Below are 15,692 nucleotides of genomic sequence, written 5' to 3' on the forward strand. Positions count from 1 at the left end.
ACAGAGAGAAGATCTACCTGATCTGTCAGATAGTGAGAGTGGGTCGTATGGAACTGAAGGAGACCAACACCAAGAAGTGTACCCAGGGCCTCCGCAGGCCCTTTGGAGTGGCAGGTAGGAACTAGTGTATGGCATGGGGTAGTGGGCAGTGGGCATGGGGTAGTGGGCATGGTGTAGTGGGCATGGGGTAGTGGGCATGGGGCAGTGGGCATGGGGTAGTGGGCATGGGGCAGTGGGCATGGGGCAGTGGGCATGGGGCAGTGGGCATGGGGCAGTGGGAATAGGGCATGGGGCAGTGGGAATATGGCAGGGGCAGTGGGCATGGGGCAGTGGGCATGGGGCAGTGGGAATAGGGCATAGGGCAGTGGGCATGGGGCAGTGGGCATGGGGCAGTGGGCATGGGGCAGTGGGAATGGGGCAGTGGGATTAGGGCATGGGGCAGGGGGCATGGGGCAGTGGGAATAGGGCATGGGGCAGTGGGCATGGGGCAGTGGGAATAGGGCATGGGGCAGTGGGCATGGGGCAGTGGGCATGGGGCAGTGGGAATAGGGCATGGGGCAGTGGGCATGGGGCAGTGGGCATGGGACAGTGGGAATAGGTTATGGGGCAGTGGGCATGGGGCAGTGTGAATAGGGCATGGGGCAGTGGGCATGGGGCAGTGGGAATAGGGCATGGGGCAGTGGGCATAGGGCAGTGGGCATGGGGCAGTGGGAGTAGGGCATGGGGCAGTGGGCATGGGGCAGTGGGAATAGGGCATGGGGCAGTGGGCATGGGGCAGTGGGCATGGGGCAGTGGGAATAGTGCATAGGGCAGTGGGCATGGGGCAGTGGGCAGTGGATATGGGGCAGTGGGCATGGGGCAAGGGGCATGGGGCAGTGGGCAGTGGGCATGGGGCAGTGGGCAGTGGGCAGTGGGCAGTGGGCATGGGTCAGGGGGCATGGGGCAGTGGGAATAGGGCATGGGGCAGTGGGCATGGGGCAGTGGGAATAGGGCATGGGGCAGTGGGCATGGGGCAGTGGGCATGGGGCAGTGGGAATAGGGCATGGGGCAGTGGGCATGGGGCAGTGGGCATGGGACAGTGGGAATAGGTTATGGGGCAGTGGGCATGGGGCAGTGGGAATAGGGCATGGGGCAGTGGGCATGGGGCAGTGGGAATAAGGCATGGGGCAGTGGGCATGGGGCAGTGGGAGTAGGGCATGGGGCAGTGGGCATGGGGCAGTGGGCATGGGGCAGTGGGAATAGGGCATGGGGCAGTGGGCATGGGGCAGTGGGCATGGGGCAGTGGGAATAGGGCATGGGGCAGTGGGCATGGGGCAGTGGGCAGTGGATATGGGGCAGTGGGCATGGGGCAGTGGGCACTGGGCAGTGGGCAGTGGGCATGGGGCAGTGGGCATGGGGCAGTGGGCATGGGGCAGTGGGAATAGGGCATGGGGCAGTGGGCATGGGGCAGTGGGAATAGGGCAGGGGGCAGTGGGCATGGGGCAGTGGGCATGGGGCATGGGGTCAGTGGGCATGGGGCAGTGGGAATAGGGCATGGGGCAGCGGGCATGGCACAGTGGGCAGTGGGCATGGGGCAGTGGGCATGGGGCAGTGGGAATAGGGCATGGGGCAGTGGGCATGGGGCAGTGGGCATGGAGCAGTGGGCATGGGGCAGTGGGCAGGGGCAGTGGGCAGGGGGCAGTGGGCATGGAGCAGTGGGCAGGGGGCAGTGGGTAGGGGGCAGTGGGCAGGGGGCAGTGGGCAGGGGGCAGTGGGCATGGGGCAGTGGGCAGTGGGCAGTGGGCATGGGGCAGTGGGCAGTGGGCAGTGGGCAATGTTGCAGGGGACAGGGGGCAGTGGGCAGTGGGCATGGAGCAGTGGGCAGGGGGCAGTGGGCAGTGGGCATGGAGCAGTGGGCAGGGGGCAGTGGGCAGGGGGCAGTGGGCATGGGGCAGTGGGCAATGGGGCAGGGGGCAGGGGGTAGTGCTAACAACATTTTGAATTGGGATCCACTGATGCTGCTCACAGTTTGAATATTGAATATTGTTTACTAAGTGGATCAAAGAAAATGTCAAATAACCTGAGAGGTCATTCTTAATAAAAGACAACATTACATTTCTTCCTGTCTGCAGTGATGGACATCAGTGACATCATCAAAGGAAAGATAGAGTGTGATGAGGAGAAGCAGCATTTCATCCCTTTTTTTCCGTAAGTCCTCCCTCCTCTCTCCCTCCATCCCTACCTATTTTAGTTGTTGTCGTGTAGTTTAAATGTGTGTGTATGTGGGGGTGCAGGGTCGTGGCAGAGAATGACTTCCTTCACCCCCTGCTGAACAAGGTGACAGCGTCACGAGGAGACAGTGGAGGACAAGGTAGAACATCTCACCTCACACTCATGGAAACACTTGCTATTGTGCCAACAACCACTGCATTATCAATGCTTGGTCCTCTATCCTCCCCACCACGGGGTGAAGTTTCCCCTTATCCCCTAGGTACAGATATAGCAGCACCTTCCCCTCCCCCAATCCTAACCATTGGTGTAGGTAATGCAAAACTGACCCAAGATCAGCGTCCAGAGGCATCTTTACCCTACTCCGTCCTCCCTCCAGGTCTATGGGTGACGATGAAGGCCCTGGTGGGTGACATCGTACAGATCCGTAAGGAGTACCCCCACCTGGTAGACCGCAGCACGGTGGTGGCCCGTAAACTGGGCTTCCCAGAGATCATCATGCCGGGGGACATCCGCAACGACATCTACCTGACGCTGTGGGCCGGGGACTTTGACAAGTACAACAAGACCAGCCAGAAGAACATGGAGGTTATCATGATGGTGTGTGACGAGGAGGGCAAGATTGTGTCGGTGAGTTGGGGGGTCATCTGGAGGTGGGCGAACAGGGATACTGTTTCAGCACTGTGTCCTCATTTGTATTGGATGTCATATGGTTCTGAGTTGTTGGGTTAGATGTAATCTGTTGTGGACAGACCACGCTAAGATACATGGTGCCGTGGATCTGTCTTGATACAACACGATGCATGAGATCACTAGCAGCAGTTCCGTTACTTGGGTTTTTTGTTCCTGGTTATTTGGACAAATCACATTTTTTTAGCATCTTCGGAACATCTGAAGGAGAGGGGACATTCGGCCCGTAACATGCAGAGAGAGAGGGTGGAGCTCTGCCTCACAGTTCTTAACACGTATGGACCCAGAACTTCATCGGGGCGGCAGGGTAGCCTAGTGGTTAGAGCGTTGGACTAGTAACCGGAAGGTTGCAAGTTCAATCCCCCGAGCTGACAAGGTACAAATCTGAACAGGCACTGTTCCTAGACCGTCATTGAAAATAAGAATTTGTTCTTAACTGACTTGCCTGGCTAAATAAAGATAAAATAGCATCTGACCAATTATGCAAGACTTTAGTTCTGGGTTAACCAAGATTAGGTTGGATGTACAGTATCTAGGTTGATGTGGGTTAGTTGAAGTGATTGTCCTCTTCTCTAATCTCTCTCTCTCTTTCTGTTTTGTCCTGTAGAACTCTATCTGTATGGGAGCGGGGGATCGACCGCTCAACGACTATAGATCTGTCATCTACTACCAGGTCAAACAACCACGCTGGATGGAGACGTTCAAGGTCAGCGAGTCTGTGTGTGTGCGTGTGTGTGTGTGTGTCTGAATGATAAGTTGTGTCTTATGGTGTGTATTCTTGTGCACGTTGATCAGCTGTTTCCCTCTGTATACAACACGTAACACTTAACACACTCTGTTAGTGTGTAATATAACTTGGTCATGTGACAGAAACATTTGATCCTGTGTTTTAAACCTTATCCAGAAGTTACACCAAAAATGAAAGCAGGATGGTGCAGGATAAAAACAAAAAGGGACAGTTTGATGAAAAAGCTTTAAAAAAAGGTTAACATCCAGGCATGTCACATGTTTGCACAGGGCCCTAACAGGAGATGTAATGTTGTCCTTCGTCCTATAGCACAGGGCCCTAACAGGAGATGTGATGTTGCCCTTCGTCCTATAGCACAGGGCCCTAACAGGAGATGTAATGTTGTCCTTCGTCCTATAGCACAGGGCCCTAACAGGAGATGTGATGTTGTCCTTCGTCCTATAGCACAGGGCCCTAACAGGAGATGTAATGTTGTCCTCCGTCCTATAGCACAGGGCCCTAACAGAAGATGTAATGTTGTCCTTCGTCCTATAGCACAGCGCCCTAACAGGAGATGTAATGTTGTCCTCCGTCCTATAGCACAGGGCCCTAACAGGAGATGTAATGTTGTCCTTCGTCCTATAGCACAGGGCCCTAACAGGAGATGTAATGTTGTCCTTCGTCCTATAGCACAGGGCCCTAACAGGAGATGTAATGTTGTCCTTCGTCCTATAGCACAGGGCCCTAACAGGAGATGTAATGTTGTCCTTCGTCCTATAGCACAGGGCCCCAACAGGAGATGTGATGTTGTTCTCCATCCTATAGCACAGGGCCCTAACAGGAGATGTAATGTTGTCCTTCGTCCTATAGCACAGGGCCCTAACAGGAGATGTAATGTTGTCCTCCGTCCTATAGCACAGGGCCCTAACAGGAGATGTGATGTTGTCCTTCGTCCTATAGCACAGCGCCCTAACAGGAGATGTAATGTTGTCCTTCGTCCTATAGCACAGGGCCCTAACAGGAGATGTGATGTTGTCCTCCGTCCTATAGCACAGCGCCCTAACAGGAGATGTAATGTTGTCCTCCGTCCTATAGCACAGGGCCCTAACAGGAGATGTGATGTTGTCCTCCGTCCTATAGCACAGGGCCCTAACAGGAGATGTAATGTTGTCCTTCGTCCTATAGCACAGGGCCCTAACAGGAGATGTGATGTTGTCCTCCATCCTATAGCACAGGGCCCTAACAGGAGATGTAATGTTGTCTTCCGTCCTATAGCACAGCGCCCTAACAGGAGATGTAATGTTGTCCTCCGTCCTACAGCACAAGGCCCTAACAGGAGATGTGATGTTGTCCTTCGTCCTATAGCACAGGGCCCTAACAGGAGATGTGATGTTGTCCTCCATCCTATAGCACAGGGCCCTAACAGGAGATGTGATGTTGTCCTTCGTCCTATAGCACAGGGCCCTAACAGGAGATATGATGTTGTCCTTCGTCCTATAGCACAGGGCCCTAACAGGAGATGTAATGTTGTCCTTCGTCCTATAGCACAGAGTCCTAACAGTAGATGTAATGTTGTTCTTCGTCCTATAGCACAGGGCCCTAACAGGAGATGTGATGTTGTCCTCCGTCCTATAGGTGGCCATCCCTCTGGAGGAGATGCACAGGATCCACCTGCGCTTCATGTTCAGACACCGCTCCTCTCAGGAGTGTGAGTACACCCAACTCTGCCCTCATCCTTACCTTCTTTATCACTGAGCTGAAAGGGTTGGAAGTTTGAAAGCAATGTGACAGGGAGGAAGCCATTGCTTTCATCTACTAAATTAATTATCTTAAATCTCTCTCTCTCTCGCTCTCTCTCTGTGTAGCTAAGGATAAGAGTGAGAAGAACTTTGCCATGGCGTTTGTTCGCCTGATGAAGGAAGATGGAACCGTGCTGAAGGACGGGCTTCATGACCTGGTGGTCTTCAAGGTCAGAACTGAATCAACTCCGATTCACACAGCTACAAAACGAATGAATTAACGTTATACATGAACCAGTACCAGTCCCCTTACACTGTGTACAAGACAGTAGTTTTGGAATTGTTAGTTAGATTACTTGTTATTACTGCATTGTCGGAACTAGAAGCACAAGCATTTCGCTACACTCGCATTAACATCTGCTAACCATGTGTATGTGACAAATAAAATTTGATTTGATTTGATTTGATTTGAGTACAGATTCACAGTTAAATGAACTGAATAATTGAATTACGTCAGAGTCACAGCCAAATCGCCAAGGACACTGAATTATTAAAGTTTCACAACCGACTGAACAGGCTAACTGAATAATTATAGATTCACTGCCAAATGAACTGGAGTTATTGATTAAGTGCTAAAAGGAATGAAGATGAATTACTGTTGATTCACTCCCAAACTAAACCCTCTCTAAACTCTCTCTCTCCCCCCTCTCTCTCCTCTTTCTCCCCCCTCTCTCTCTATCACCTCACCCTCTCTCTCTCTCTCTCTCTCTCTCTCCTCTTTCTCACCCCTCTCTCTCTATCACCTCACTCTCTCTCTCTCTCTCCTCTTTCTCCCCCGTCTCTCTTACCGCACTCTCTCTCTCTCCCATCTTTCTCTCTTACGCTCTCTCTCTCTATAACCCCACCCTCTCGCTCCTCTTTCTCTCTCCTCACACCCTCTCTCTCTTCCCACCCTCTCTGTCTCTCTCCTTCTCTCTGCAGGGGGACAGTAAGCGTATGGAGGATGTGAACTCGTACCTGTCCCTACCCTCTACGCGTTATGTGGACGTTCACAAGACGGGGACACTGAGCCGCAGCACCAGCAGTGTAGGAGGCCTGTCTGTCAGCTCCAGAGACAGCTTCACCATCTCAACCCTCGTCTGCTCCACCAAGCTCACTCAAAACGGTGTGTGTGTGGTCTCAGAACAGACAGAGTATGTCATAGTTTTGTCATACACACAAACGCACACATGCACTTCCCCCACACACAGCCAGGGCCCTGGCATGCCATACAGGTGCTGTGTAACAGCTGTTGCTGAAGAAGCCAGTTCATCATTGTAATGATAACTGTGCTGCAGTGTTAATCACCAGTCCAGATATAACACACACACGCACACGCACACGCACACACACACACACACACACACACACACACACACACACACACACACACACACACACACACACACACACACACACACACACACACACACACACACACACACACACAAAGAGCAGCTGTCCGGATGAGGGATATGATCCATCTCTACCTGGACCTGTACTCCCAGTCAACAGATGGACAGCAGGCAGGCAGGTTCACTACTGAGGAAGACATTACTGAACACTAACACCTGTACAGGGGCTTCACGTAGTGTAGGGAGCTTACCATGGTCATGTCATACAGAAGGGAGTGTATGTTGTTTTTTGTGTGTTTCTACTTGGGCAGGGGAAAGTGACCGTGAATGGGGCGATGTGTACATTCCCTCTCACTGCCAAAGACCCATTTCCACGTGGACTAAATCTGGTGCTTGAATTGATTTCCTAGTTCATTTCCATTGTATTGGCCAAGGCTTAAACAGGGCTTCTCCAAAAACTCTGGCCCCTCAACAAGCCCCCTCAAACACCCAGGGCGGGGCCAAGTCATGTGGGCTTTCAAAGGAAGTATGGATGGATGGATGAATGGATTGATATATGGTTTGGTGGACGGATGGATGGATGGATGGATGGATGGATGGATGGATGGATGGATGGATGGATTTGTGGATGGATTTGTGGATGGATGGATATGTGGATTAATTGATTAATGGATGGATATGTGGATTGATGGATGGATGTATAATTGGATTGATGGATGGATGGATGGATTGATATGTGGTTTGGTGGATGTATGGTTGGATGGATGAATGAATGAATGAATGAATGGATTGATATGTGGTTTGATGGATGGATGGATATGTGGATTGATAGATTGGTGGATGGATGGACAAGTGGTTTGATGGATTGATAGACATGTGGATTAATGGATGGATTGATAGATTGGTGGATGGATGGTTGGATATGTCGTTTGATGGATGGATGAATGGATGGATGGATTTTTTTGTGGTTTGATGGATGGATGGATATGTGGTTTGGTGGATGGATTGATAGTTGGAAGGATGGATATGTGGATTAATGGATGGATGGATGGTTTGATGGATTAATATGTGGATGGATGGATATGTGGATGGATGGATGGATATGTGGATGGATATGTGGATGGATGGATGGATATGTGGATGGATGGATATGTGGATGGATGGATGGATATGTGGATTGATGGATGGATGGATATGTGGATGGATGGATTGATGGATGGATATGTGGATTGATGGATGGATGGATGGATTGATGGATGAATGGATGGATGTATTAATGGATGGGTATGTGAATGGATGGATGTATGGATATGTGGATGGATGAATATGTGGATGTATGGATTGATGGATGGCTTTGTTCTCTTATAATATCCACCTGGCACATCCAGAGGATGGCAGACCACCCCTCATAACCTGGTTCCTCTCTAGGTTTCTTCCTAGATTCCTGCCTTTCTTGGGAGTTTTTCTACATCTGCATTGCTTGCTGTTTGTGGTTTTAGGTGGGGTGTCTGTATTGCACTTTGATTGATTCAATTTGATTGATTGATGGATGGGTATGTGGATTGATGGATGGATGGATGGATATGTGGATTGATGGATAGATGGATAGATTGGTGGATGGATATGTGGATGGATGGATATGTGGATTGATGTGTGGTATGATGGATAGATTGATGGATGGATGGATGGATGGATGGATGGATGGATGGATGGACATGTGGATTGATGGATGGATGGATGGATGGATGGATGGATGGATGGACATGTGGATTGATGGATGGATGGATGGATGGATGGATGGATGGATGGATGGATGGACATGTGGATGGATGATGGATGGATGGATGGATGGATGGATGGATGGATGGACATGTGGATTGATGGATGGATGTGTGTTATGGTGGATGGATGGATGGATAGATGGATGGATTAATGGAAGGATATGTGGATTGATGGATGGATGGATGGATAGATGGATGATGGATGGATGGATATGTGGATTGATGGATGGATGGATGGATGGATTGATGGATGGATGGATGGATGGATGGATGGACATGTGGAGTGATGGATGGATTGATGGATAGATGGATGGATTTGTGGATTGATGGATGGATTGATAGATATGTGGATTAAAGAATGGATAGATTTGTGGATTGATGGATTGTTGTCTTTCTCCTTCTCAGTGGGCTTGCTGGGTCTACTGAAATGGAGGACTCGTCCTGAGCTCCTCAAAGAAAACCTGGAGAAACTCAAGATCATCGACGGAGAGGAAGTGGTCAAGGTGTGTGTGTGTACTGCGTGTGTGTGTGTGTGTGTCTGTCTACTGTGTGTGTGTGTAATCTCATGGCCTCTCTTCCCCTCCTAGTTTCTCCAGGACACTCTGGATGCTCTGTTCACCATCATGATGGAACACTCCCAGACTGACGACTACGACATCCTAGTGTTCGACGCCCTGGTGAGTGAGTGTGTGTGTGTGCGTGTTCATGTCTCTCACTTATATTCTCTGTCACTCTTGTACCTGCTCTGTTCTCTGTCAGTCAGTTTCATGTTGCATGTGGCTGTCTCTCGATCTCTATCCATATGCCTCTGTTATTCTCACTCTGAATAAACATGTCTGTATGTCTGTCTGTTGCTTGTCTGTGTGTCTTTGTACCAATGAGGCCAACTCTCTCACCATATCAAATACAACTGTTATCCCTTCCTCTCCTCCCCTCTCTCTCTCTACCTCTCTCTCCCCCTCTCGCTCTCTCTACTACTCTCTCTCTACCTCTCTCGCGCTCTCTCTACCTCTCGCTCTCTCTGTCTCAGATCTACATCATTGGTCTGATAGCAGACAGGAAGTTCCAGCATTTTAACACGGTGTTGGAGGCCTACATCAAACAACACTTCAGCGCCACGCTGGCCTACAAGTCAGTACTACTTCCGGTGTCCAACTCCTCCTCGTCCGCTGTCCAACCCCTCCTCTTCCCGTGTCCAACTCCTCCTCTTCTCACTGTCTCACTGTCTTATTGTCTTAGAAGCAGCCTGATGAAGACTTTAATGCCATCATCGTAATAATAATGTATTGCATTTCCAATTTCCTTGGAAATGACATCACTTTCCCATTGCTAGTAAGACGGTGTAGTTAAAGCAGTAAGCTGTATTGATAATGACTCAACATGTCAGACTCATAATGACATTTCCACAGGAGATGATGAACACATTGATTTTCCACTGTTGAATGACGTGTGTCATCATTAGCATTATGATGACAGATGATGTAGGCCTCATGATAGTGCTGGATTCAGGTAGGGTATGGTATGTTTACATGCACACTAATAATTCCATTTTAAACTGATTATGGCAGTAGGTCGAGTATGGCAATAGTCATGTAAACACTTTACTCTGCTTATCTTAATCGGTGTGAGGTCAAAATCAAGGTAAGCATACGCCAATTAAAACATTTATTTATGAGCAATCTATATAATTGTTAGGACATGTAAACAGGCTGAATCAGAGTTCCAGCTGTATATTTGATCTGCACATGTGGCAGCACCAGCAGCACAAGCTTCCCTCTTCATCGCGAGTGAAGGATTATGAGGGAAATTGCGTATTCACAATAATCGTATTCTAAAATGGATTCAATATAAATATTTTTTACATCTCAGCAATCTACACACAATGCCCCATAATGACAAAGCAAAAACTGGTTTTTAGACATTTTTGCAAATGTATAAAAAATTCTAAAACAGAAATACCTTATTTAAAATAGAGCTCAGGTGCATCCTGTTTCCATTGATCATCCTTGAGATGTTTCTACAACTTGATTGGAGTCCACCTGTGGTAAATTCAAATGATTGGACATGATTTGGAAAGGCACACACCTATCTATATAAGGTCCCACGTTTGACAGTGCATGTCAGAGCAAAAACCAGTCCATGAGGTCGAAGTAATTGTCCATAGAGCCCGAGACATGATTGTGTCGAGACAGATCTCGAGAAGGGTACCAAAAAATGTCTGCAGCATTGAAGGTCCCCGAGAACACAATGGCCTACATAATTTTTAAATGTAAGACGTTTGGAACCACAAAGACTCTTCCTAGAGCAATCGGGGGAGAAGGGCCAAGGTCAGGGAGGTGACCAAGAATACGATGGTCACACTGACAGAGCTCCAGAGTTCCTCTGTGGAGATGGGAGTACCTTCCAGAAGGACAACCATCTCTGCAGCACTCCGCCAATCAGGCCTCTATGGTAGAGTGGCCAGACGGGAGCCACTCCTCAGTAAAAGGCACATGAAAGCCCGCTTGGAGTTTGCCAAAAGGCACCTAAAGTCTCTCAGACCATGAGAAACAAGATTCTTTGGTCTGATGAAACCAAGATTGAACTATTAGGCCTGAATGCCAAGCGTCATGTCTTGAGAAAACCAGGCACCGTCCCTATGGTGAAGCTTGGTGGTGGCAGCATCATGCTATCGGGATGTTTTACAGCGGCAGGGACTGAAGGATCAAGGCAAAGATGAAGGTAGAAAAGTACAGAGAGATCCTTGATGAAAATGTGCTCCAGAGCACTCAGGATCTCAGACTGGGTTTACCTTCTACCAGGACAACGGCCCTAAGCACACAGCCAAGACAACGCAGGTGTGGCTTCGGGACAAGTCTTTGAATGTCCTTGAGTGGCCCAGCCGGAGCCCGGACTTGAATTTGATCGAACATCTCTGGAGAGACCTGGAAACAGCTGTGCAGAAACGCTCCCAATTTAACCTGACAGAGCTTGAGAGGATCTGCAGAGAACAATGGGAGTAACTCCTGTAGCCTCATACCCAAGAAGACTCAATGCTGTAATCGTTGCCAAAGGTGCTTCAACAAAGTACTGAGTAAAGGGTCTGAACACTTATGTTATTTCAGATTAGTTATGTTATTTCAAAAATGTAAAACATTTGTTAAATTAACGGGTATTGTGTGTAGATTGATGTGGGAAAACTATTTAATATGTTTTAGAATAAGACTAACAAAATGTGGAAAAAGTCAAGGGGTCTGAATACTTTCTGAAGTGACTGTATACAAAAGTATGTGGACACCTCTTCAAACTAGTGGATTCGGCTATTTCAGCCACACCTGTTGCTAACAGGTATGTAAAATGGAGCACACAGCCATACAATTTCCATAGACAAACATTGGCAGTAGAATGGCCTTAGTGAAAAGCTCAGTTACTTTCAACGCAGCACCGTCATAGGATGCCACCTTTCCAATAAGTTAGTTAGTCAAATTTCTGCCCTGCTATAGCTGCCCCATTCAACTGTAAGTGCTGTTATTGTGAAGTGTAAATGTCTAGGAGCAACAACGGCTCAGCCACGTAGTGGGAGACCACACAAGGTCACAGAACTGGACCGCCGAGTGCTGAAGCGCGTAGCGCGTAAAAATCGTCTGTCCTCAGTTGCTACACTCACTACTGAGTTCCAAACTGCCTCTGGAAGCATCTTCAGCACAAGATCTGTTCGTTGGGAGCTTCATGAAATGGGTTTCCATGGCAGAGCAGCCGCACACATAACTAAGACAACCATGCGCAATGCCAAGCGTTGGCTGGAGTGGTGTAAATCTCACTGCCATTGGACTCTGGAGCAATGGAAACGCGTTCTCTGGAGTGATGAATCACCCTTTACCATCTGCCAGTCCGACGGACGAATCTGGGTTTGGCGGAGAACTTTACCTGAGAAATCATAACGCTACAGTATACAATGACATTCTGAACGATTCTGTGCTTTCAACTTTGTGACAACAGTTTGGGGAAAGCCCTTTTCTGTTTCAGCATGACCATGCCCCCGTGGACAAAGCAAGTTACATACAGAAATGGATTGTTGAGATCGGTGTGGAAGAACTTGACTGGCCTGCACAGAGCCCTGATCTCAACCCCATCAAACACCTTTGGGACGAATTGGAATACCGACTGCGAGCCAGGCCTAAATGCCCAACATCAGTGCCCAACCTCACTAATGTTCTTTGGGCTGGAATGGAAGCAAGTCCCCGAGAAATGTTCCAACATCTAGTGGAAAGCCTTCCCAGAAGAGTGGAGGCTGTTATTGCAGCAAAGTGGGGACCAACTCCATATTAATGCCCATGATTACGAATGAGATGTTCGACGAGCAGGTGTCCACATAATTTGGAGGAACATAAACATTTTGGCCACATTTTGGCCATGTAGTGTATCTATCTTGATCCTGTGTGTAAAATGCTGACCATACCGCTTGCATGTGTGTCCACAATCGCGCGCATGGTGATTTTGTCCACCCACCACAGATAGGATCTGGAAACGCAGGTTGAAATATCAAAACTAACTCTGAACCAACTATATTAATTTGGGGACGGGTCGAAAAGCAAACATGTATGCCAATTTAGCTAGCTAACTTGCTATTGCTAGCTAATTTGTCCTGGGATATAAAAGTTGAGTTGGTATTTTACCTGAAATGCACAAGGTCCTCTACTCCGACAATTAATCCATACATAAAACGGTCAACCGAATCGCTGGCAACCAACTTTAAGGTGCATTAATCCACCAACTGGAGTGTGGACCTCAGTTCATCTTTCAATCACCCACATGGGAATATGCTCCTAAAAACCAATGAGGAGATGGGAGAGTCGGGACTTGCAGCGCGTCAAGTCTCACAAAAAGAACCAAGTTCTATTTTAGCGCCTGGCTATGTAGTCGCGAGCGAGCAGTGTGGGTGAATGATTGAATAGCATGTAAAATCAGCAAAAAAAGTAAAGTCCTCTCATTGTCAACTGCTTTTATTTTCAGCAAACTTAACTTCCCGTGAAACTGGAGGGCGCGCAATTCAAATAAATAATCATAAAACTGATGGATATCAAACATTTACAGTTGAAGTGGGAAGTTTACATACATCTTAGCAAAATGCATTTAAACTGTTTTTCACAATTCTTGACATTTAATCCTAAACAAAATTCCCTGTCTTAGGTCAGTTGGGATCAGCACTTTATTTTAAGAATGTGAAATGTCAGAATAATAGTAGAGAGAATGATTTATTTCAGATTTGATTTCTTTCATCACATTCCCAGTGGGTCAGAAGTTTACATACACTCAATTAGTATTTGGTAGCATTGCCTTTAAATTGTTTGATTTGGGTCAAACGTTTCGGGTAGCCTTCCACAAGCTTCCCACAATAAGTTGGGTGAATTTTGGCCCATTCTTCCTGACAGAGCTATTGTAACTGTCAGGTTTGAAGGCCTCCTTGCTCGCACACACTTTTTCAGTTCCGTCCACAAATTTTCTATAGGATTGAGTTCAGGGCTTTGTGATGGCCACTCCAATACCTTGACTTTGTTGTCCTTAAGCCATTTTGCCACAATTTTGGAAGTATGCTTGGGGTCATTGTTGATTTGGAAGACGTATTTGTGACCAAGCTTTAACTTCCGGACTAATGTCTTGAGATGTTGCCTCAATTTATCCACATCATTTTCCATCCTCATGAAGCCATCTATTCTCTGAAGTGCACCAGTCCCTCCTGTAGCAAAGCACCCGCACAAAATGATGCTTCCACCCCCGTGCTACACGATTGGGATAGTGTTCGTCGGCTTGCAAGCCCCTCCCTTTTTCCTCCAAACATAACGATGGTCATTATGGCCAAACAGTTCTATTTTTGTTTCATCAGACCAGAGTACATTTCTCCAAAAAGTACGATCTTTGTCCCCATGTGCAGTTGCAAACCTTAGTCTGGCTTTTTTCTGGCGGTTTTGGAAAAGTGGCTTCTTCCTTGCTGAGCGGCCTTTCAGGTTATGTCGATATAGGACTCGTTTTCCTGTGGATATACAGTGGGGAGAACAAGTATTTGATACACTGCCGATTTTGCAGGTTTTCCTACTTACAAAGCATGTAGAGGTCTGTAATTTTTATCGTAGGTACACTTCAACTGTGAGTGACGGAATCTAAAACAAAAATCCAGAAAATCACATTGTATGATTTTTAAGTAATTAATTTGCATTTTATTGAATGACATAAGTATTTGATACATCAGAAAGGCATAACTTAATTTTTTGTACAGAAACCTTTGTTTGCAATTACAGAGATCATACGTGTCCTGTAGTTCTTGACCAGGTTTGCACTCCTTAGTTGCCCTGGCTGTGTGTTTCGGGTCGTTGTCATGCTGGAAGACCAACCCACGACCCATCTTCAATGCTCTTACTGAGGGAAGGAGGTTGTTGGCCAAGATCTCGTGATACATGGCCCCATCCATCCTCCCCTCAATACGGTGCAGTCGTCCTGTCCCCTTTGTAGAAAAGAATCCCCAAATAATGATGTTTCCACCTCCATGCTTCACAGTTGGGATGGTGTTCTTGGGGTTGTACTCATCCTTCTTCTTCCCCCAAACACAGCGAGTGGAGTTTAGACCAAAAAGCTATATTTTTGTCTCATCAGACCACATGACTTTCTCCCATTCCTCCTCTGGATCATCCAGATGGTCATTGGCAAACTTCAGACAGGCCTGACATGCGCTGGCTTGAGCAGGGGGACCTTGCATGCGCTGCAGGATTTTAATCCATGACGGCGTAGTATGTTGCGAATGGTTTTCTTTGAGACTGTGGTCCCAGCTCTATTCAGGTCATTGACCAGGTCCTGCCGTGTAGTTCTGGGCTGATCCCTCATGATCATTGATGCCCCCCGAGGTGAGATCTTGCATGGAGCCCCTGACCGAGGGTGATTGACCATCATCTTGAACTTCTTCCATTTTCTACTAATTGCGCCAACAGTTGTTGCCTTCTCACCAAGCTGCTTGCCTATTGTCCTGTAGCCCATCCCAGCCTTGTGCAGGTCTACAATTTTATCCCTAAATACTTATTTTCCACCATAATTTGCAAATAAATTCATTAAAAATCCTACAATGTGATTTTCTGGATTTTTTTCTGATTTTGTCTGTCATAGTTGAAGTGTACCTATGATGAAA

At 47.8% G+C, this 15,692-nt stretch overlaps 1 protein-coding gene across 2 annotated transcripts in view; it reads left to right on the forward strand.

Moving 5' to 3' along the window:
- Nucleotides 1-15,692, forward strand: part of LOC139391188 (dedicator of cytokinesis protein 2-like) — a 140,919-nt gene that overhangs the window by 11,129 nt on the left and 114,098 nt on the right. For both annotated transcript variants that reach the window (XM_071138779.1, XM_071138778.1), the window contains exons 10-20: nucleotides 1-114; nucleotides 2,112-2,187; nucleotides 2,274-2,350; nucleotides 2,588-2,838; nucleotides 3,506-3,604; nucleotides 5,261-5,333; nucleotides 5,491-5,594; nucleotides 6,346-6,529; nucleotides 8,945-9,042; nucleotides 9,127-9,216; nucleotides 9,570-9,670. The exon at nucleotides 1-114 is cut by the window's left edge and continues 22 nt beyond it. In XM_071138779.1, the coding sequence (XP_070994880.1) occupies nucleotides 1-114; nucleotides 2,112-2,187; nucleotides 2,274-2,350; nucleotides 2,588-2,838; nucleotides 3,506-3,604; nucleotides 5,261-5,333; nucleotides 5,491-5,594; nucleotides 6,346-6,529; nucleotides 8,945-9,042; nucleotides 9,127-9,216; nucleotides 9,570-9,670 (1,267 nt within the window). The remainder of the gene's footprint in view (nucleotides 115-2,111; nucleotides 2,188-2,273; nucleotides 2,351-2,587; nucleotides 2,839-3,505; nucleotides 3,605-5,260; nucleotides 5,334-5,490; nucleotides 5,595-6,345; nucleotides 6,530-8,944; nucleotides 9,043-9,126; nucleotides 9,217-9,569; nucleotides 9,671-15,692) is intronic.

Source organism: Oncorhynchus clarkii, chromosome 31 (genome assembly GCF_045791955.1).
Source record: "Oncorhynchus clarkii lewisi isolate Uvic-CL-2024 chromosome 31, UVic_Ocla_1.0, whole genome shotgun sequence".
NCBI lineage: Eukaryota > Metazoa > Chordata > Actinopteri > Salmoniformes > Salmonidae > Oncorhynchus > Oncorhynchus clarkii.